We start from the raw sequence: 23,075 nt of genomic DNA, 5'->3' as shown, positions 1-23,075 counted from the left end.
TAAATAAGCAGGGTGACAATATACAGCCTTGACGTACTCCTTTTCCTACTTGGAACCAGTCTGTTGTTCCATGTCCAGTTCTAACTGTTGCTTCCTGACCTGCATACAGGTTTCTCAAGAGGCAGGTCAGATGGTCTGGTATTCCCATCTCTTTCAGAATTTTCCACAGTTTATTGTGATCCACACAGTCAAAGGCTTTGGCATAGTCAATAAAGCAGAAATGGATGTTTTTCTGGAACTCTCTTGCTTTTTCAATGATTCAACGGATGTTGGCAATTTAATCTCTGGTTCATCTGCCTTTTCTAAAACCAGCTTGAACATCTGAAAGCTCACAGTTCATGTATTGTTGAAACCTTGCTTGGAGAATTTTGAGCATTACTTTACTAGCATGTGAGATGAGTGCAATTGTGCGGTAGTTTGAGCATTCTTTGGCATTGCCTTTCTTTGGGATTGGAACGAAAACTGACCTTTTCCAGTCCTGTGGCCACTGCTGAGTTTTCCAAATTTGCTGGCATATTGAGTGCAACACTTTCACAGATTCATCTTTTAGGATTTGAAATAGCTCAACTAGAATTCTATCACCTCTACTAGCTTTGTTTGTAGTGATGCTTCCTAAGGCCCACTTGATTTCACATTCCAGGATGTCTGGCTCTAGGTGAGTGATCACACCATTAAATCTAATTAACTTAGGGGGAAATTTAGTAATATTTATCAAAAAATAAAGTATGTGTATTCTGTTGTTGTTGTTTTGTCGCTAAGTCACATCTGATTCTTGGTGACTCCATGGACTGCAGCATGCCAGGCTTCCCTATACTTTACTATCTCCCAGAGTTTGCTCAGATTCATGTCCATTGAGTCAGTGATGCTATCTAACCATCTCATCCTTGGCTTCCCCCTTCTTCTTTTGCCTTCAATCTTTCCCAACATCAGGGTCTTTTCCAATGAATCAGCTCTTCACATCAGGTGGCCAAAGTACTGAAGCTTCGGCTTCAGCATTAGCCCTTCCAGTGAATATTCTGGACTGATTTCCTTTAGGATTGACATTGACTGATTTGATTTCCTTGCTGCCCAAGGGACTCTCAAGAGTCTTCTCCAGTACCGCAATTCAAAGGTATCAATTGTCTGGTACTCAGCCTTCTTTATGGTCCAACTTTCATATCCATACATGACTACTGGAAAAAACATAGCTTTGACTATATGAGTCTTTGCTGGCCAAGTGATGTCTCTGTCTAGGTTTGTCATAGCTTTTCTCCCAAGGAGCAAGCGTTTCTTAACTTCGTGGCTGCAATCACCATCCACAGTGATTTTGGAGCCTGAGAAAATAAAATCTGTCACTGTTTCCACTTTTTCCCCATCTATTTTGTCACGAAATGATGAGAGTGTGTTTTCTATGTGCCAGCAATTCCCCTATAAAAATTTATCCTACAAAATTATTAGCATATGCATGTAAAAATAAGGTTACTCCCTGCAGCATTGCCAGTAATACAAAAATATTAGAAACAACTTAAATGTCCTTCAGGAGAATCAGGGTTGAATAAATTGTGGTATATCTATAACTCTGGAATACTATAGCACTATCGAAAAAGAATGAAGTAGATCTATATTACTGACAGAATCTCGAATATTTATTTATTTATTTACAATTTTATTTTGTTTATTTTTGGTTGTGCTGGGTCTTTGTTGCTATGCGCTGTCTTTGTTGTTATTGTGGCGAGTGGGGACAACTCTTCGTTGCGGTGCATGGGCCTCTTGTTGCAGTGGCTTCTCTTGTTGCAGAGCACGGGCTCTAGGTGCATGGGCTTCAGTAGTTTCAGCTCATGGGCTTTAGCTGCCCTGCAGCATGTAGAATCTTCCCAGACCAGGGATCGAACCCATGTCCCCAGCATTGGCAGGCAGATTCTTAGCCACTGTACCACCAGGGAAGTCCTCGAATATTTTTTTAAAACTAGTTTATTCCTACATGTTTTTTCAAAATATTTATTTGTTTGGCTGTGTGGCATGTGGAATCTTTCGTTGTAGCTTGCAGGCTCTTTGTTATGGCACGTGGGCTTCTCTCTAGCTGCTGAGAGTAGGCTCTAGAGCGCAGGCTCTGTAGTTGTGGCACATGGGCTTACTTGCCCCAAGGTGGCATCTTAGTTCCCTGACCCTAGATCAAACCTGCATCCCTTGCATTGGCAACCACTGGAGTACCAGGAAAGTCCCTTGAATATGTTTTTTATTATGAAAAGCAAAATTTATAATGCATGTTAGACAGTTCTCCTTGTGCCTCTGAACAATTTGGTGTGTAAAAAGACTTAATAGTGTGAAAATTGTTAATGTGCTTTAAAAATTTTTTTGATCTTTGCAATAGTTGGTCAGGGAATGTCCATAGATCTAGGGGGAATTGGGAACATCTAGAAGAAGGAAAAAGAGAATGGCAAATTCAGCTTCAGACTTTCAAAAATAGGATTTTGTAGCTAGACAACAGTCAACTTCATAGCGTTCCTATTTATCAGTTAAAAATTTGGCCATGTGGTTAGCCTTGGGAGGAAAGATATGACCTTGGGGAAAGCCTACGCCAAAGATGGAGTGGGGAGAGAAGGGCGGGGAAGGCAGTGAGAGAGGGAGACAGGAGGGCCCCACTTTCTACCCTTTGAGCCTTGGCTTAGGGATGGCAGCTGGTTAAAGGCATTAGTGAAGGGAAAGTGAAAGTGTTAGTTGCTCAGTAATGTTCAACTATTTGCAACCCTGTGGGTACCTGCTAGGCTCCTCTGTCCATGGAATTCTCCAGGTAAGAATACTGGAGTGGGTAGCCATTCCCTTCTCCAGAGTATCTTCCCTACCCAGGGATCACACCCAGGGCTCCTGCATTGCAGGCAGATTCTTTACCATCTGAGACACCAGGGAGGCCCATAGTGAAGGGATGTTATCATTAATGACAAAGAGGCCATGGCCTCCACTCCCCATTTTCACCTTAGGAAGAGATCGTCTGAGGACACCACCACAAAACTTGGGCTGTGGTGCCCGGCTTCCGAGATGACCCTCATGGTCACCTTCTCGGCTAGTCCCTATTGGGACCAGTTCTCCTGGAGACTGCTATGGACTGAATTGTGGGTCTTCAAAATCCATATGTTAGCACCTTAACTCCCCATTGTGACTGTATTTGGAGACAGGACTTTGAAGGTGTTGTTGTTTAGTAGCTAAGTCACGTCCGACTCTTTGCGACCCATGGACTGTAGCCCATCAGGCTCCTCTGTCCATGGGATATCCCAGGCAGGAATACTGGAGCGGGTAGCCATCCCCTTCTCCAGGGGATCTTCCCAGACCAGGGATTGAACTCGTGTCTCCTGCACTGGCAGGAGGATTCTTTACCTCTGAGCCATCAGGTAAGCCCTTGGGGAGGTGATTAAGGTTCAATAAAGTCATAAGGGTGGGATCCTAATCCCACAGGACTGGTGGCTTTATAGAGCTCTCTCCTAAGAGAGTTTCTCAATCTCTATCTCAATGCCATAAGAAGGTGGCCATCTACAAGCCAAGAAGAGAACTCTCACAAGGAACCAAATTGGCCAGCACCTTGACCATGGACTGTCTGGTCTCTGTAACTGTGAAAACCAAACTTCTGTTGTTTAAGCTTCTCAGTCCGTGGTACTGTGTTCTGGCGGCCCAAGCTGACTGAGACAGAGTTCTTGCATTTTGGTAGGACTTGTGAGCAAGGCATGACTGTCATTTGTTCTGGGCTCTTGTCAAGGATGTGTGTGGGGCAAACCTCCTCGGCAGACAGACAGAGAAAGAAATGTCTCCCTCTGTGGCAAAGGGCAGGCATGCTCCTGCCCATTATAGGAGCTGTGGTTTCCCTCAGCTCAGAGCTCTCTCCTCTAATACAGCCCACTGAGCGAGCAGATGACTTCTAGCTCTCTATATGTGGGAACTGGGCACTGGGTGAAAAAAAATGCTGATTCTCTGGCTATTGCTATTGTTGTGAGTAGTAAACTCTGTGTCTGTCCTCTGTGTCTGATCCTGGAGCCATATGTCTTCTGTCAGCATCCAAGAAGTGAGGACATCTAAGAAGTGTAACTTCTTAGCTTGTAAGTAGGGTAAAAATCACAGACCCCTCATAGTCCCTGACAATTCACCCCTACACCGAATCAGACCTGACTCCCATGGCCAATAGCATACTGTGGAAGTGATGCTACGTGATGCTTGGACTTCAAGACCAGGTCATAGGAGCTGATACAGCTTCTGCCTGGTTCTCCTGGGAAGCTCACCCTTGGATCCTAGGCACCATGTGGTGAGGAAGCTCTAGCTGCCCACATAGCCAACACAGCCCTCACTGGCTTGTTAGAAATGTGAGTGAGCCAACCTGGAAGTGGATCCTCAGTCCCGGTCAATATTCTGCAGCCTTCCAGCATCTTCCTGGAATCTCAGGAATCATTCAGTTAGAACTGCCCCATCAAAGCCACCCCTAAATTCCTCACTCAGAGAAATCATGAGAGATATTAAATGATGACTGTTATTTTAAGTCATTGCATCTGGGGATGGTATTTTAACGCAGCACAGGTAACTAATACACGGGACGCAGGCTCCATCCTTTTAGTGGCAAGGTTATCCAGCAGAGGGAGATTTTGAGCTTTCCTGAAATCCCACATGGTGTCGAAGATGAGGTGAGAGCTGTGGACTTGCCTGAGGGCTTCTGAGCCTCACTTTTCCCATCTGTAAAATGGGGGGGATGCTGAGAGTTCTCCCTTCCTAGGGTTGTGGTATCCATGTAAAGCATGTAGCACAGTGTACATGTAGATGTGAAGTTATTGTTAACTTTCGTGTATAATAAACTCCATCATGAGCATGCACTGCTTTTAATGATTTTTCTGAGAGGTTAAAAATTCAGAAAAACCCAAAGAATAGTACAATAATCACTCATAATCACACAGCCTAGATTAACAACAAATAGCTTTTTGTTGCATCTGGATAAATCTTTTTCAAATTTTTTATCTATTTATTTGGCTGTGCCGGGTCTTGGTTGCGGCATGTGGGATCTTTAGCCTGTGGGATCTAATTCCCTGACCAGGGATTGAACCCAGGCCCCCTGCTTTGGGAGTATAGAGTCTTAGCCACTGGACCACCAGGGCTTGAAACCTTTTTAAAATTTGACAGCAATATATAAATATGTTCTCCCTTTGAGAAACTGACCCAAACGTTAGGATGAAGCTGGGACCCTCCTGACCACTCCCCGAGTCCCATTCCCTCCCTCCCCTGGACACAGCAGGAGTGTGCTTTGTTTACCTCTGATGGCCGTTTTCCTCCCAATGCCACTTACGATGTCACTGCACTGATAGCCCCACCTCCAGTGTCCCTGCAGAGCCCACCCCATCGCCCCATGTCAAACCAACACATACCGACTGTGTGTTACCTGTGTGTAGCCAGGTTCACTCACTACAGTGTCATCCGTGCACAGCCAGGCTCAGTGACGCATAAGCCCAGAGTCACCTGCCCACAACCGGCCACAAATAGCCATTTGCGGTCCCAGACTCCATCCACTGGGACTTCCCTGGTAGCTCAGTCGGTTAAGCATCTACCTGCAATGCGGGAGACCTGGGTTCAATCTCTGGGTGGGGAAGATGCACTGGAGAAGCGAATGGCAACCCACTCCAGCATTCTTGCAGGAGCATTCCATGGACAGAGGAGCCTGGCGGGCTACAGCACGAGGTTGCAAACAGTCGGACAGGACCGAGCGACTACCACACTCCATCCACTGCGCCATGAGGTATGACATCACACACGAAGTCACAGGACACGGGCGGGCCCCTCCCCCCGCGGAGCCCCGCCCACAGGGCTCACTGCACCCTGGGCACGGCCGCCGGCCAGCCTGGGGCCTGGACCGTCCCCGCTTGGAAGCCTGTACCCAGGCCCTGCCTCCACCAGCAGGACCACCATTCAGGCTCCATCTCAGTGAGCTGAGGAGGCCCGGGCCGCTGCGGAAGCAAGAGCGAATGCAGAGAAAAGGCTTTGTTCTTTGTGGGCAGGTCATTAAGGGGAGCTGGAGCCCCTCTGCCAGCCCCTCCCCTCCCACAAAGGAACAAAACAGCAGCTATTTTTAGATTCGTGTCAAACTCCCTCAGACCCTGGGGTGGGGAGTCCCGTGAGAGAGGCATTTGTGAGGGCTCTAATGAGCGGCAGCAGCCGAACGTACGGGGCCGACTCTCCAGGCAGCTGGCCCCCATCTCCGCCAGGGGAGGAGCCAGCCCCGGATGTTCCTGAGACAAAGGGAGGCCCGAGACAATGAGAACAATGCCCGGGCTCCCGGGTGCCTGCTTGTCGGGGAGGTCCCACTGGGCACAGGGCGTGGGCTTGGGGGCGCTCCTTCCCTGGTTGAACCCACGGGGCACCTCACAGGCCTGGTTTCCCGGAGGAGGCTACCTGGGACGAGGGGGGCTTGTGCCTGACAGCGCCTGGGCTCTTGCTATTACACAGACGTCACGTGATGGGCAGCTTTGGGGTCATCCTGCTAAGAAAGAATCCCAGCTCTGGATCCTTAGAGCTGGGTAGCCCTGGGCCTCAGTTTCCTCACCTGTAAAATGGGGACGATCATTCTCACCTCCCAGGAGTGTTGCGAGGAGTCCAGGACACGTAAGAAGGTCCTCAATCGGCTGAGCTGTGAGCTCCTTGCAGAGCAAGGGCCTCATCTTCAACACGGCTGGAGAGCCCAAGACGCTGCCTGGCACACAGTAGGTGATTAGGAAACTTTGCTGAAGAGGTTACTGAAGGGTCCTTAATAGCCTTCCGCCCTACAGGCTTGCCCCAACTTGGGTCATCCTCTTTCCAAGACTTGCTCCCAGGGTCCTCTTGGAAAGAAATTTGCCCTCTAAGACCTAGTCCCGGTCAGCGGGTGTCACTTCCTCGGGCTGGGAGCCCTATATTGCAATGACAGCGCCTGGCCACGAGGGGGCGCAGTCTCTTAACGTTTCCACACCAGCTTGAGTCCTTCCCACCACCACTCAAGAGCTTGGAGGGCTGGAGATGGTACCCCTCACCGAATGGGGTATTTGTCCATCTACTCAGCCAGAGATCTTGGGGCCATGCTCCTAAAACGTTGTGGAGGAGCAGTATTATAACCAAGACTGTCTTCTTGCAATGGTTAGAAAGAAGCACTGTTTAGATCTGACCTGCTTCTCCCACATTGCAATGTCCTGCCCTCACAGATTATGGTGACCCATTGCTGCCCCAGGCTTACCCCAACAGACTTCAGGATTCCCTGTTCTGTACCCTCTCCTCCCCAGCCAGAGAAGCGCAGACCGTCAGAGCCAGAAGGTCCTCAAGTTGATCTGAGTGTCTCCCGCCCCATTTTACAGATGGGAAAACCAAGGTCCACAGAACAGACCTCAGGAATACACAGTGAGGAGGTAACTGGACCAAGACCCAAACCTGGGTTCTCTTTTTCAACTTTTGCTGTCTCATGCACGAGCTGCTTTACTGTTGTTCTGTTCTTTAATTGCTAAGTCGTGTCCAACTCTCTTGTGACTCCGTGGACTGTAGCCTGCCAGGCTCCTCTGTCCATGGAATTTTCCAGGCAAGAATACTGGAGTGGGTTGCCATTTCCTTCTCCAGCGAATCTTCTTGACCTAGGGATCGAACCCTTGTCTCCTGCATTGGCAGGTGGATTCTTTACCACCGAGCCACCTGGGAAGCCCCACTGTTGTTCTAGGGGAAGGATAAAAGGGGAAAGAACATTTTCAAGGACTTCTTATTCTGTTCTAGATCTTTGCCTAGATCTGTACCTGCATTATTTGGTTGAATCCTCTACCAACCCTTTGAATAAGGAGTTATCTCCATTTATGAATGAGGAAAGTGAGGTCTGGTGAGGTTGCCTGAAGTTTCACAGCTAAGAAATAGCAGCACTGATATTTGTCCCTGGAGCTGTCTGATTCCCAAAACCACATTCTTCCTGTTCCATTAGATTGAACTGTATAAAATTGCCATTCCCAGAGGTCAAAGTTTTTAAAATATCTGGTGTTATATGTTTTAGCTTAGTACTATGCCATAGGGACTCTCTTATCCTAGAGGAAGGGGCCATTAATTGGAATATTCTGGTGGCAGCGGGGGTGGGAAGGTGGGCGGAAGATTTCTTTAAGAGTAAAACACCCTGAGGAGATGACTGTTGTGGGAGAGATTATTCCTTGCCTCCCAAAGCACAGATAAGGATCCTGGAATGGCTGTTGGCTCTAGAGGCTCAAGTTCACGAACTTCTGACCACAGAGGGGTCCTGAATCTTGGGCAGGAGGAGAATTGGAGGAGGGTCTTGAGGGGAGATGTGGCCTCTCTGGCTATGTCAGGGAGGCCCCTTGGAAGAGAGACAAACCTACATGATATAAATTTAGGATGTCACATAATGCCACAGAATATCTTGGCGAGAATGCCGTAGAGTGCTGTTGAATGTCAAGGAACGTCATAAAATGCTCTGGAATGTCAAAGAATGTCACAGGATATCGTGAATTCTTGTAAATGTCATAAACTGTTGTGAATGTCAAAAGATGTCACAGAATGCTGTAGATGGTTGTAAATGTCATCAGATGTCAAGGACCACCTTCCAATGTCATCATAGAATGCTGTAGATGGCTGTAAATGTTGTGGAATGACTTAGAACATCATCCCAGATCTCCTAGACCACGGTAGGCTGTTACAGAATGTCAGCATCACAGAATGTCATGGAAAGTTCCAGTCCATTGGAAAAGACTTTGGGTTCCAGGTTTACCTGCTTGTTTTGCAGATGGGAAAACTGAAGCCCAGAGAAGAAAAGGGGCTTGTCTAATGAAGCTCACCCAGATAGTCACTGGCAGATGTACATTCAGCATCTGGAGCTCTGGACTCCCAGCCCAAGCGGCCTCCCTTGGCTGACACTCATGGGGACTAATTAACCCTGTGATGGAAACAGTGGTGCCCAGTGGGTATTCAGCAAATTTCCCAATTCTGGCTGGCACTAACCCTATGTCAGAATGGGGAATTAACTCCACGTGTGGGGCTTTCTGGTCTGGAAAGCGAAATAATGAGGTCTTTACACTGAAATCAACAACATTCCTTCTCTGCAGCAGAGAGAGGGTGGATGTGTTGGGGGAGCCCTCAGAGGCCTCTCCAGGCCCTGGGCCAGAAAAGGTGCCCCTGGGCTGTCCAGGGAGCCGCTCCTTGACAACCAGGGACTCAGAGGTGCCCAACTTCGTAGACAACTCTTGACAGAGGCCCTGGGGCCCAGGAGGCTGGGTGTGTGTCTCAGAGGTGGGGGAGCAAGGGAGGGACCCTGAAGGGTCTTTCCAGCCGGATGTCGGGCAGGCAGGAAGGATATCACTTTGGCTGAACTGACTGCCCTGAGGGGAATGGAAGCCAGCAATAGGAATCCAAAGAGTCCCTCTGTCTCGGCAGGTGGATGGGTGAGGAGTCATGGAGGCGGGTGCCAGATCCAAGTGTCTTCGGGAGATGGTCTTCCCTGGTTCTGCATCTAGCAGGAGACTCCCCCCCATGATAAGACATGCTCTGCTTTCCTCCTCCTGTCCCCCAAATCCCGAATCTCTCCCTCTCCTCCCCAACTCTCTCCTTCCCTCTTGTAAAGATCCCTACCCAGAAATATCTTGTCCCCCCTCCAGGGTCCTGGGCAGGCCCCTTGGTCCTAGAACCATCCTGCAGGTTCCTTGATGCACACAAATGGGCATAGCCCTGAAGCTCTCTGCCCTGCGAGGGGAAATGAATTGGGGAGACTCCCAAGGATCTGTTCCCTCCTCACTGACACAGAGTCCCCTTCCCCTGACTGCTAGTCTAGGGACCTTTCCAGGCCCAGAGCCAGTCCAGGGTGTCCCCCGCCCCGAGGGGAGAGTTGGTAGTGGCACTGAGCCAGCTCGCCAGGGAAGGTCCCTCTGGCAGACACTGGAACTGGCCCAGGCTGACCACAGACACCATCTAGCTGAGCCGGGGGTGGGCAGAGGGAGGGGATTTTGCCCCTCGGGGCTGGGCCAGCAGTGACTCAGAGCCTTAGGCACCCGCCCTCTAAGCAAAGCCTTCCCTTCTCTCAAAGAGTTCGCTCCCTGCAGCTGTAAAAATAACAAGGTCCCAGCAGAGCCTGGTGGCAGAGCTGAGTTCAGGAAGGGGCACGAAGAATATGCAGGAGGAGTGGGGTGGGGAGAGGAGCTCAGGCAGGGAAGGCCGTGGCACTGGGAGGCCTGTGGGTGACCAAGGGCTGTGCAGGACCACAGGAGGAGCTGTGGGGTTGGCCCCGCTCTTGTCCATGTTAATGAAGCTTTCTAGCAGTGCAAGAGTGTGCAAAGTCACTTCAGTCATGTCTGATTCTTTGCAACGCTATGGACCATAGCCCACCAGGTTCCTCTGCCCATGGGATTCTCCAGGTGAGAATACTAGAGTGGGTTGCCATTTCCTTCCTCAGAGCATCTTCCCAACCCAGGGATAAAACCCACATCTCATATCTTCTGCACTAGCAGGCAGGTCCGTTACCACTAGCTTCTCCATGCACATGTGTTTTGGAGACTGTACGTCTGCATGTGAACACGTGTACCTGAGTGTGTATCCTCACCCTGGTGGGGTTCTGGGTATATATGCACTCACTGATGGGTGTTTGCAGGTCATTCTGCATGTTGGAGTGTATGTGTGTAAACCTGGACATGTTTCTATGGGGGTGGATGTGATTGTGCACATGTGCATTAATATAAAAATGGTCTTAGCATCAGCTGTCAGAGGATTAGTTTAAAGACAGTGGAGAGCAGTGTTGAAGAGCCCTACCCTGGACTCAGGAAGATCTGGGTTCAAATCCTGCTGGTGGCACCTTAGGCAGGTGATTTGGCATCTGTGAATTTTAGTTTTCCATCTGTAAAACGGGTACAATAATAGCAGCACCCCCTGCTAGATAATAGGGTTATCATGAAGTTCAAGGGAGACAGTGAATGTAAAAGGGATCTGTGAACTGTAAAAGGTTGACAAAGTGTGGGAAAAGGTGGGTAATGTGGCTTGTGGTGAGTCCTGCGGAGAAATACAGTAATACTATGCAAATCACATGTGCGGATTGTAGCAGGAATAAGAGAGTAATAGAAGGAAGTGTCAGGCCCTAATAGGAGGAAGTGTACATGCTGGGGACAGTATTTATCAATGTGCCAATGTCAAGTGCATTACCACCCCCTGCCCCCACCCCCCATCCACTGTTTGCCAGCCTGTTCCCAGATCTTGAGTCCTAAAGAGTCAGAAGAATGGGTATAGGAGACAGGAACAGAGAGATGGAAGGAGAGACAAGAGGCTGAGATGATGCAAATGATAAAGAACTGGGAGGAAGGGAGAAGAAGGAAAGGAAAACAGGGGATTGTGGAAACTGGGTGTGTGAAAGGTGGTAGAGCAGCTGCAGGTGTGAACTGGGGAGAACAGAGGGGTTGGGGAGAAAGTGGTGCTGTGAGTTCTAACCTGGATCCCCTTTAATGTTCTTGAAATCCATGTACAGGCTGGGATTCTTAATATCCTATTGGATGGCTGTACCTTGTGACTTTGAACGTGATTCTGGGTGAGACTGGACCATTTGGGGCCACCAAGTGGTCTATAGTCTAATCGGCTGCCCTGGTAGCTCAGATGGTAAAGAATCCACCTGCAATGAAGGAGACCCCAGTTCGATTCCTGGGTCAGGAAGATCTGCTGGAGAAGGGATAGTCTACCCACTCCAGTATTCTTGGGCTTCCCTGGTAGCTCAGCTGATAAAGAATCTGCCTGTAATGCAGGAGACCTGAGTTCAATCCCTGGGTTGGGAAGATCCCCTGGAGAAGGGGAAAGGCTACCCATTCCAGTGTTCTGGCCTGGAGAACTCCACGGACTATATAGTCCATAGCGTCGCAAAGAGTCAGACACGACTGAGTGACTTTCACTAATCAGCTATGTCTAAGGAAACTGGTCTGCCTCTGGGTGGGACAGCAGTTTGGGGAGAAGGAGATGATGGAGAAGGAGATGGGGAGAAGGAAGCTAGGCAGATCCCTCTAAAGACCTCTTCCAATGAAGGGCACTCCTGATCCTTGGTGCCAGAGCATCCTCCCTGGGCAGGTGCTTCTCTGTCCCAACCAGGCAAACAGGTGGAAAGGCTGGAGAGGACCTCAGGGTCCTGGGGATAGGGCAGCTTGGGACTCCCAACCTCTAACCAGGGCTGGTTCATCTGTATACACTCTCTGCCTCAAAGAGCTTGTATTCTAGAAGAAGAGACAGAAACCATAATTCCACAGGACATAAGAGTAACAATAAAGGCATTACAAGGCAGAGCGTAGGGGAAAGTGTTGGCCAGTTCACCCATGCAGAGAAAAGGAGCCACAGAGGTGGTGACCTTCACCTTGAGTCTTGAGGTCTGAGCCAGAGAGAGCCAAGAGGACATGGAGGGAATGTGTTCCAGGGAGGCAGGAATAGCCTGTGCAGAGGGAGGGTGTGAGAAGCCTGATATGTAAGGGAAAAAGCAGGAGGATGAAGCATGGGCCGTGAGAGGGAGACTCCAGAGCAGGAGGGGCTGGAGAAGGAGATGAATTGGGGAAGGGAACTTCAGAGACCATGTCAAGGAGCACTTTAATTTCGGAGTAAAGGGAAAGGATTGTATCTTGAAGCGATGAGGAGCTTTAGAGATGTGGAAGGTTTTAATTAGGGAGTAATGGGATCGAGATGGCATTTGAAAGAGATTACTCAGCCTGCCAGGTGGGACCCAGGAGAGGAGAGGGGAGGCAGGAAGGCAGTCAGTATGAAATAATAGCAAACATGTGGAGCTTTATGTGTGTTATTTCATCTTATCTTTTCCACAACCCAAGGCAAGATTGGCATTCTGATTTTACAGATGAAGAAACAGACTTGAGAGATGAAGTGAATTTCCTAAGGTCACACAGCTTGCAAACAGGACCCGTTTGATGCCACAGCCCTCAGTCTCTGAGTCTGGGGTGAAGTGCATAGGGTCTGGGTTTGAGTCTTCAATGGAATGTGTGACTCTGACGTCGTGTTGCCAACTGACATAGGGCTCTGGGCCTCAGCCTCCTCATCTGTACAGTGGGGTTAATAATAGCATCCACCTCATGGGGGCGCAAGAATCAAGTGAGTTGATCTGTGCACGCTGCCTGGCAGGCAGTGATTGCCCACTGTCATGTGCTGTCCATCACGGAGCCACAGCCATGAACCATTCAGCCTGAAAATGCAGGGAAAGCAGCTCTGGGCAGGGGAGAAGGGGGAGGACTTGAGAGATGTAAGGGGTGGGATGGGTAGCATATGGTGGGAGGACAAGGAGGGAGGATTCGGTGAAGACTCGAAGCCAGGGAGCCTGGACCAAGACCTTATGCACTTCACCCCAGGCTTGGAGACTGAGGACTGTGGCATCAGATGGCTTCGGTTTGCAAGCTGCGTGACCTTGGGAAATTGGCTGTTCTGGGAAGCTCTGGGGGGTCAGCAGTGCTCCTCACTCCTCTGGGGGACTGGAAGCTGAGCAGGTTCAGGGGATAGGGTTACTGAGGGATACTGTGTCTCCAGCTTCTGTGAGCATCAGCCAGTCCCCAGCTGCCTCTGCAGCCTGGAGAAGACCTGTGAGCTGCCTCTCGGCCCTGACCCTCACTCAGACAAAGACCTGTGCTCAGCTTACTCTCCCAGGGAAGCCTCATGACCTTGGCAGAGTCTCGGGATGGACCAGGGTTCACCAAGGCCAGCCAGAGGTGGTCTCCTCACCAGATCTGGGGCCCCCATCCAGCCTCAGAGACATTCCCAGGCCCCTGCTGGACTCCTGGCAGCAGTCCATGCTGAGCGGACCTGGAGCCTCTGCAGGGCAGGTGTACCAAGAGAACTGGGATCTTTTTCTTGTGCAGTTTTCTTGTGTGAGTCAACATGATACCACTACCAGGAAGGTAAAAGCTTCTTTAAAAATATAGGATTTTCTCCTTATATGCCATTTGGGGACTATTTAGGATGCCAAGGCGTTTTCAGTGTTTTAGAAAGAATAGATATATTTGTGAAAAAACTGGCCATACATAGTATTTCTTCTGAGCCCTCTATTATAAATGCCATTTTAAAAAAATTAAAGGAAAAAAATAAGGCAAAATGTACCAAGCAACAGTCCCTGTGGGTGAACTGTGTAAATTAGGGATGAAGGACCGCTTTTGAGTTCAGACAGAATTCCTGTTCAGTCCTCCCACGTCTTGAACAGCAGTCAAGTTATTTTCATCTGTTGGGGACTCAGTTTGTTCATCTTCTAAATGGACATGGAATTTCTGCAGTATTTTCTGACTCCAACAGCCAGTTCTCCAGACACACACTGACGTCCAATAATTCAAAGCAATTCTGACACTACCTACCTAGAATTAGTGTCGGATCCCACAAGATAGCCCCCACCTCAGATGCCAGTTGCATCTGACCAACTGACTATAAATTGGGGCCCCAGGACCCCTACTTCAAGTTCAATAATTTGCTAGAACAGCTCCCAGAACTCAGGAGAGAAGATTTGCATTTGCTGGTTTATCATAAAGGCTGTAACTCCATACCAGCCAAATGGAAGCAATGCATAGGCCCAGAGTTTCCATTCCTTCTCCAGGTATGCCATTTCTCAATACCGTGACACTCCTAACAGTATAGACAAGAGGAGTAAAGAAGCCAATGCCAGAGGGTGAGCCCAGACTGAGGCTTGAGGAACCTGAGCCACTGTGGAATGCTGGGGTGGGGGTGGGATGGGACATGTGCCTGCAGGAGCCACAGGTCGGCAGAGGGAAGGGCAGGACGACAGGGCTGGCCGGGGACAGGTGGCATGGGGCCTGCCTGGTGACCTGTATGTGGCTTCTTCTCTTCTTTAAGTTGTCTTTAAATAAAAGTAGTATTGGAGGAGGGCATGGCAACTCACTCCATTATCCTTACCTGGACACAGGAGCCTAGACACAAATGAAGTGACGAAGCACACACACTCGCAGTATTTATTTATTTATTTATTTTTATTAATAAATTTATTTATTTTAGTTGGGGGCTAATTACTTTACAATACTGTAGTGGTTTTTGCCATACATTGACATGAATCAGCCATGGGTTTACATGTGTTCCCCATCCTGAACCCCCCTCCCATCTCCCTCCCCATCCCATCCCTCTGAGTCATCCCATTGCCCCAGCCCTGAGCGCTTGTCTCATGCATCGAACCTGGAATGGTGTTCTGTTTCACATATGATAATATACATGTTTCAATGCAGTATTTATTTAAAAGATCCTTTGGAAACAGATTCACTGGATAAGATTCGGATTGTATAGAAAGGTGAAAGAAAACAAAAGTCAGAAGAAGCCCATATCCAAATATTAACTAATAAAATTATTTGGTTTATTTTCCTCCCATAGTCATTTGTCTTTTTTTCCCATCATCATTTCTTTTACTCTATCTATCCATCCAGCCATCTATTTATCCTTTATCTACCTATCATCTATCTGTCTTATCTATCAACCTACCTATCTATCCATCTATCATTTATCCATCCATCCATCACCCATCTATCTACAAAATTGCGTCATAATATTCTTGATGATTTTCAGTCTGTCTTTACATGTTATGTGTGAGCATTTCCTATGTTATTTAACATTCTATGATACCATTCCCTATTTTAGGGAAATACGGCTTCTTTTTTTTTTTTTTTTTAAACCCTTTTTATTATAAGATAAAATAGAGAGATAGAAGTCACAAAACACAGTGTATACTTTAATCAATTATAATAAACAGACACTCTTGTGACCACTACCTGGTTCAAGAAAGAGAATTCAGCCAGCTGCCCAAATACCTCCTGATGCTTGGCCCAGTCACAATTGCTTCCTTCCTTCTAAAAGAACCACTATCCTGGTTCTTTTTTTGTCAGTTACTCTTTTGCATTTCTTTGTAGTTTCATCACCCTAATGGATACACTTAGCGACTATAGTTTAATTGGACATTTAAAAAATTTCAATGTGTCTTTTAAGTTCTTTTAATCTACAGATTCCTCCTTCATTCTGTTCTTTTCCTTAAAATCTATATCTTGAGGAAAGCTGCCCATTTGGCCTGTAGGATTTCCATAGTCTGAATTTTGTCCAGTGCAATTCATTGTGTCCGCTGTCTGCTGCTGCTGATGTTTAGTCAGTCAGTCATGTCCAACTCTTTTGCAAACCCAAGGATTATAGCCCACTAGGCTCCTCTCTCCATGGGATTTTCCAGGCAAGATTACTGGAGTGGCTTGCCATTTTCTTCTCCAGGGAATCTTCCTGACCCAGGTATAGAACCCACATCTCTGTGTCTCTTGCATTGCAGGATAATTCTTTACCACTGTGCCACCGGGGAAGCCTGTCTGCTGTACTTCTTGCAAACTGTCTCATTTTTAATGGTCCTGCCATGATTTGTAACCAATGCCTTTGGATTGCCCAACTTATTTTTTTGAATTGCTATAACAAACACCACTAAGATGAACACTCTCATCTATGCCCCTTTGTGTACTTGTGGCTACCTTGCTCTGCTGGGGCCTGTCACCCTCTCCTCCCCTAGTCAACCTCCCCTCCCCTAAGTCGGGAACAATGTGGTCTCACCTTTGGGTCAGCCTGACCAGCAGCCTCAGCCCACCTGCAGGCAAGGCTGCAGCCCATCAAGCTGCTTCCTAGAGCCCCATGACACTCTGGGTCCCACCCCACCCCATCCCCCCATCTGAGTTTGGTTCACTCTCCCACTAGAAGACCCCTCCCACTTGGTCCAGTCTCTAGTCCTTCCCCACAACCCATATTTCTGAGGTCCCAGTAGCGTTGGGAATGATCCCACCCAAAATACAGCTTGTATTTTTTTTCTTTGTATGTGGTTGAAGTATTTACATATTGAAAAAAATGCACCCTAGCCTATGCTATTTGTGGCCCATACCATATCCGCTGGGCCACCTCTAATATCACCTGCAGCTGCGGTGGCCACTTAGGGTTTTTCCAAGACAGCTGGAAAGTCACCTAGGGGAGTTGACAGTCTTGTTGTCAGTTTTTGTTCTTTCTTTTTTTCTTTTAAGATTTATTTATTTATTTTTGTCTGCACCGGGTCTTTGTTGCTGCACATGGACTTTCTCTAGTTGCAGTGAGCGGAGGCTACTCTTCGTTGCAGCGCTCAGCCTTCTTATTGCGGTGGCTTCTCTTGTAGCAGAACACATGCTCTCGGTGGGCAAGCTTCAGTAGTTGTGGCATGCGGGCTCTGCAGTTGTGGCTCATGGGCTTAGTTACTCTGCAGCATATGGGATCTTCCCGGATCAGAGATCGAACCTGTGTCCCTTGCATTGGCAGGCGAGTTCTTAACCACTAGACCTCCAGGAAAGCCCTTGTTGTCAATTTTCAATCAGGGGATATGTTTGGGGAGCCAGAGAACAAATGCCCTTGTTTGCTGTCCCTCAGAGAGACAATTTTCAAGTGTATTCTACACCCTTTCTTAGGGATTCCACAGCAGACTGACCGTCACTTGCCCATTCCAATGCACACCCTTTCCTGGTACTCTCTCCTCCTCTGTATCATTCCTCCTTTTCTTGCTTCAGTCTCGTGGTTTGACCTCACAATTAAACTTCCAGTCCCCAAGTCCTTGTCTCAAGATCTGTTTTGAGGGGAACTCTAAGACATTGGAGTAGTATTTTGTGAATCATAGCCTGGCGACTAGGCTAACCAGAATTCTCCAGAAGTAGGCAGCTTGAGAATCTACACCAAGGGGGCCGACACTCACTGATCTCTACAGTGATATCTCCTGTGCTTAGGAAACAGGCTGCAAATTAGATGCCCACCTTCTGCCCACCTGAATAGGAAATTTGAACCTCATGGCAAAAAAGCCTTGTCATTTCTCCGAGACCATAGCAGTATGTTTTGTTTGCCTGTTTCAAAGTAATGGCACATAAAATTGCCATGTGGAGACCTGAATTAGAGGAGAGAGACAAAGGCAAAGTGCTTGTGAATCACCAGGAGTAAGGGGCCAGCCATGGCCACCATGGGGTTCAGTGAAGTTTGTCTATTTTGTGACTTTTATAATTACTTTCTTCATTCCAGTTTTAAATTAGGTTCGTTGTTTTTTTAAGTCCCTTTGACAAAAAGAGTTATTATTTTTAAACTTGAAAGAGCTCATTTGATCAATAAGACTCTCTAAAAAGTCAATGGACAAGAAGACCAAAAGCACATTAAAATAAAAATAAATCACATTAAAAAAACAAATGGCCAGTAAAAAGTGAAAACATGACCATCTTTTCTAGTCAGAAAAATAAATGCAAATTAAAATGGCAAGATACCCTCTTTTGTCGATCAAGCTGGCAATGATTTTAAGATGTTTAAAATGCCTAGACAGTGTGACAGGCTGCCAGTTTTTCCCCCAAACACAACCTTTCTTCTACTACAGCAGGGTCATAGTTGGGCACATGGACACTTGTCAGGCGAAACACACGAACTGAAACTGCCCACCCTGGCCAGGCACTCATTTGTGTGAATTATTTTACAGCAGGAGGTCCTAGTAAGGAACATGGAACTGATAAACCACCACCAACTGGAAGAGTTTGGAAAAGGTACGTGTCCTACCACCTCCCAGAATTATTCTCTCTGGCATCCACCTTGGCTGAGCAATGGGTGTATCACGAGGAAGGACCCTGAGTCAGAGTGATTGGCCAGAGAAAACCTGGAAACTAATCCCATCACCATAAAACTCAAGACTGCAAGCCATGTGGCAGAGCAATCCTGCTGGGTTCTCTTACCCTCCTGCTCTTTGCCTGGTGCCCCTTCCCAATGGTCTCTTGCTTTGTGAGCATGTGTGTCTCCTTGGACAATTAATTTCCAAGTGCTAGATAAGCCCCCCTTTTGGGCCCTGGAAAGGGTCCTCTTTTCTCCAATACACCCAGCTAGAAACTATATTTCCAGGCTCCTTTCTGGCTAGGTATGACCATGTGACTAAATTCTTGTCAACAGAAATGCTAGAAGTGACATGTTTAATTTTAGTTTCACTTGTGGAATGTGAAGTCAAGTGAGCCTTAGGAAGCATCATTATGAACAAAGCTAGTGGAGGTGACGGAATTCCAGTTGAGCTATTTCAAATCCTAAAAGATGATGCTGTGAAAGTGCTGCACTAAATATGCCAGCAAATTTGGAAAACTCGGAAGTGGCCACAGGACTGGAAAAGGTCAGTTTTCATTCCAATCCCAAAGAAAGGCAATGCCAAAGAATGCACAATTGCACTCATCTCACATGCTAGTAAAGTAATGCTCAAAATTCTCCAAGCCAGGCTTCAGCAATACATGAACTGTGAACTTCCAGATGTTCAAGCTGGTTTTAGTAAAGGCAGAGGAACCAGAGATCAAATTGCCAGCATCCACTGGATCATCGAAAAAGCAAGAGAGTTCCAGGAAAACATCTATTTCTGCTTTATTGACTATGCCAAAGCTTTTGACTGTGTGGATCACAATAAACTGTGGAAAATTCTGAAAGAGATGAGAATACCAGACCACCTGACCTGCCTCTTGAGAAATCTGTATGCAGGTCAGAAAGCAACAGTTAGAACTGGACATGTAACAACAGACTGGTTCCAAGTAGGAAAAGGAGTACATCAAGGCTGTATATTGTCACCATGCTTATTTAACTTATATGCAGAGTACATCATGAGAAACACTGGGCTGGATGAAGCACAAGCTGGAATCAAGATTGCAGGGAGAAATATCAGTAACCTCAGATACATAGATGACACCACCCTTATGGCAGAAAGCGAAGAAGATCTAAAGAGCCTCTTGATGAAAGTGAAAGAGGAGAGTGAAAAAGTTGGCTTAAAGCTCAACATTCAGAAAACTAAGATCATGGCATCTGGTCCCATCACTTCATGGCAAATAGATGGGGAAACAGTGGAAACAGTGGCAGACTTTACTTTGGGGGGCTCCAAAATCACTGCAGATTGTGACTGCAGCCATGAAATTAAAAGATGCTTGCTCCTTGGAAGAAGAGCTATGACCAACCTAGACACCATATTAAAAAGTAGAGACATTACTTTGCCAACAAATGTCTGTCTAGTCAAGGCCATGGTTTCTCCAGTAGTCATGTATGGATGTGAGAGTTGGACTATAAAGAAAGCTGAGCACCGAAGAATTGATGCTTTTGAACTGTGGTGTTGGAGAAGACTCTTGAGAGTCCCTTGGACTGCAAGGAGATCCAACCAGTCCATCCTAAAGGAAATCAATCCTGAATATTCATTGGAAGGACTGATGCTGAAGCTGAAACTCCAATACTTTGGCCACCTGATGGGAAGAACTGACTCATTTGAAAAGACCCTGATGCTGGGAAAGATTGAAGATGGGAGGAGAAGGGGATGACAGAGGTTGAGATGGTTGGATGGCATCACCGACTCAATGGACATGAATTTGAGTAAACTCTGGGAGTTGGTGATGGACAGGGAGGGCTGGCATGCGGCAGTCCATGGGGTTGCAAAGAGTCAGACACGACTGAGCAAATGAACTGAACTGAACTGTTGTACTAGTCAGTGTTCTAGCAGGGAAGAGGCAGCATCCTCAAATTGGCTAAACTGGGGAGAGCTGAACATAGAGACAATTTATGAAGGTCTGGGGTATTTGTAATAACGAATTTTGCTGGCCTTTGTCTCTGGTTCCTGGGAGATAACCACCAAATCCTTGGTATTTCCTGAGTGATAGGAGTGTCTTTGTTATTCATGATGGGCTCCTCAGGCCACATAGGATAGTTTATGCTTGTAAGGTGACTTGTGGTGGGCTCTTAAAAAGTTTATGCTAATGAGATGACTCAGGATGGAGGATGACCATGCCAGAAAGTCCAGCCATGTGATTAGAGGGTTAAGACTTTGAGCAACATGATAAAGCAAGTATTCATGAAGAAATAAGTATCAATTAGCCAGCAAGAGTCTGTTCACTTGAACTTAATCAATGTCCATATAATTATATCTCACTCCCTTTTCCCATTGCTTGAATTTGGGTTTGATTTCCTGTCTCTAAGACCTGCCCCATCTGCACTCTGTCCAGTTGTGTTTTAGCTTGATAACATTGGATTCTCATTCCCTATATACACTTTCACTCTTGATTTGACCACAGCTTCTTTGATCTGACTCCCACAGTTGTCTATCTTGTTAGATCCTATGTAATAACAAATTCTAACACTTCCCTTTCAGAATTGTTTACTCTCAAATTGTCCTTTTCTCATCTTTTAACATAGTCTGGGTCCTGTTTATTTACAAGATGCATCTCTGGTAGCTTCAGGAAATTTGGTCCTCATGAACTGTGGTGGCAGCGTGAGAAGTGGCAAGATGCACTGTAGGAAAATGCAGACCAAGTTTCAGCACCAAGGAGAGTTCTGAGGGAGCTGGAAGATCTCATACCGACAAAAGCTTTTTATCTTGGGAAGCTCATGAATACCCCTATAGATCACACCCACTGGAAATAATTGTATATCCCTGGGGTGATAAAGAGTTTCACTTATTATGCTAAGTATAATGGACTGATAATGGTTACCCAAAGTGCTCTACTGGAGAGAAATCTAAAACCTTGTTTTCATTCAATAGGAAATTGTTCTAAGATTGATTAATGATGTCTGCCACAGGTGGAAAATTAGTAAGTTGTGGACTGTTTGTTATTTGTTTGCCAAATCTAGTCTAGCTCTTAAGGTACGTATAGAAATGTTATGTATGTTTTTCTATATCTGTCTATATTTTCCTTTTAGGTACTGTGTGCTGTTTTTTGTTTGTTTTTAATGAAGCCTTTCTTGCCATGAGATTATAAAAATATTCTTTTATTTTTTTATAAAGCTTTCATATTTATATTTTAAATCTCATATATTTTGTTTGTCCACTCATATCTTCCTTATCTATACCATAAAGTTTTAATAACTATAACTTTGCCTTTGGATAGCTTATAGTGAAGTGAAAATCTCTTTAAGATGTCTTTTTTAAGGTTTCTTGGCTATCCTTCTGTATATTGTCTCCTTCAATAAATTTTAGAATCAGTTTGAAATTTTCCATTAGAATTTTAATTATGATTGCATTGAATTTATAAATTAATTTAAAGAGAACAGAATTTTTGTGATTTAAAATCTTCAGGAACATTGTACATCTCTTTTTAAGTCTTTCTTTACATATATCAGTAATGTTGTGTACTTTTCTTTATAGAGGCTATATTCATTTCTTGTTAACTCTATTCCTGAATACTTTACACTTTTTGATACTATTTTGAGCGCCATTTACCATGTCAAATGCTATAACTGGTTAGTACTAGTGATTAAGAAGGGCTTCCCTGGTAGCTCAACTGGTAAAAAATCTGCCTGCAGTGAAAGACACCTTGGTTCAATCCCTGGGTCAGGAAGATCCACTGGAGAAGGGATAGGCTACCCACTCCAGTATTCTTGGGCTTCCCTGGTGGCTCAGATTGTAAAGAATCTGCCCACAATGTGGAAGATCTGGGTTCGATCCCTGGGTTGGGAGGATTCCCTGGAGGGGGCATGGCAACCCTCCAGTATTCTTGCCTGGAGAATCCCCATGGACAGAGGAGCTGGGCGGGCTACAGTCCACGGGGTCGCAAAGAGCTGGACACAACTGAGCAACTGAGCACAGCAGCAAAGGTTTAGAAAGCTGCTGAGTTTTGTATGTTGTTCTCATATCCAGACTCTTTACTAAATTCTCCTACTAGTTTATAACAGCTTTTCATTATTTTCTTTTTGGATTTTCTGCACCTATTCCCTTCAAACAGTGATAGTTTCTCTTTGTTTTTCAATATTACTACTAAATCATCAATATATCTTATATATTTTATGCCTTTAAAGGTAAATTTCAGGCATCAGTACACCTCATCCTTAGCACTTTAGCATGCATATTTTTAATTAGTATTCAACACTTGTTTATGATTCTTTTTTTCTCTTGAATTTATACTGCTTCATGCATAGCATAAGGATCATACAACAGCATAGTTCTAATTTTTCTCTCCCATCCATTGTGGTATTTAGTCATACATTTTACTTTTTATATGCTAAGAACACAAAATACATTAAATTTTATATTTAATTTATGCTATTTTCTTTTTTTTTTTCATATAGTAGTGTAGGTCCAAGTTGTTGTCTGATATTTTATTCCTTTTACT

General features: G+C 46.2%; 1 protein-coding gene across 1 annotated transcript; it reads left to right on the top strand.

Annotated features, from left to right (window-relative positions):
• The first annotated feature begins 5,735 nt into the window (after window positions 1-5,735).
• Window positions 5,736-21,428, top strand: LOC145545572 (uncharacterized). Its single transcript, XM_081590448.1, has 6 exons — window positions 5,736-5,740; window positions 5,808-5,925; window positions 6,579-6,701; window positions 7,254-7,376; window positions 18,446-18,509; window positions 21,186-21,428. Exons 1-6 carry the CDS (start codon window positions 5,736-5,738, stop codon window positions 21,302-21,304), a joined length of 552 nt encoding a protein of 183 aa, XP_081446574.1. The 3' UTR covers window positions 21,305-21,428.
• The last annotated feature ends 1,647 nt before the right edge of the window (window positions 21,429-23,075 follow it).

Source organism: Giraffa tippelskirchi, chromosome 4 (assembly GCF_054371585.1).
Source record: "Giraffa tippelskirchi isolate mGirTip1 chromosome 4, T2T-mGirTip1v1.2.pri, whole genome shotgun sequence".
Classification (NCBI taxonomy): Eukaryota; Metazoa; Chordata; class Mammalia; order Artiodactyla; family Giraffidae; genus Giraffa; species Giraffa tippelskirchi.
This window is presented reverse-complemented; position numbering and strand designations above follow the sequence as displayed.

Coding starts and splice junctions, on each gene's coding strand:
- LOC145545572 (XM_081590448.1), top strand. Junction 5,926..6,578: donor ACCATTCAGGCTCCATCTCA/GTGAGCTGAGGA, acceptor CTCACCTCCCAG/GAGTGTTGCGAGGAGTCCAG. Junction 6,702..7,253: donor AAGACGCTGCCTGGCACACA/GTAGGTGATTAG, acceptor TCTCCTCCCCAG/CCAGAGAAGCGCAGACCGTC.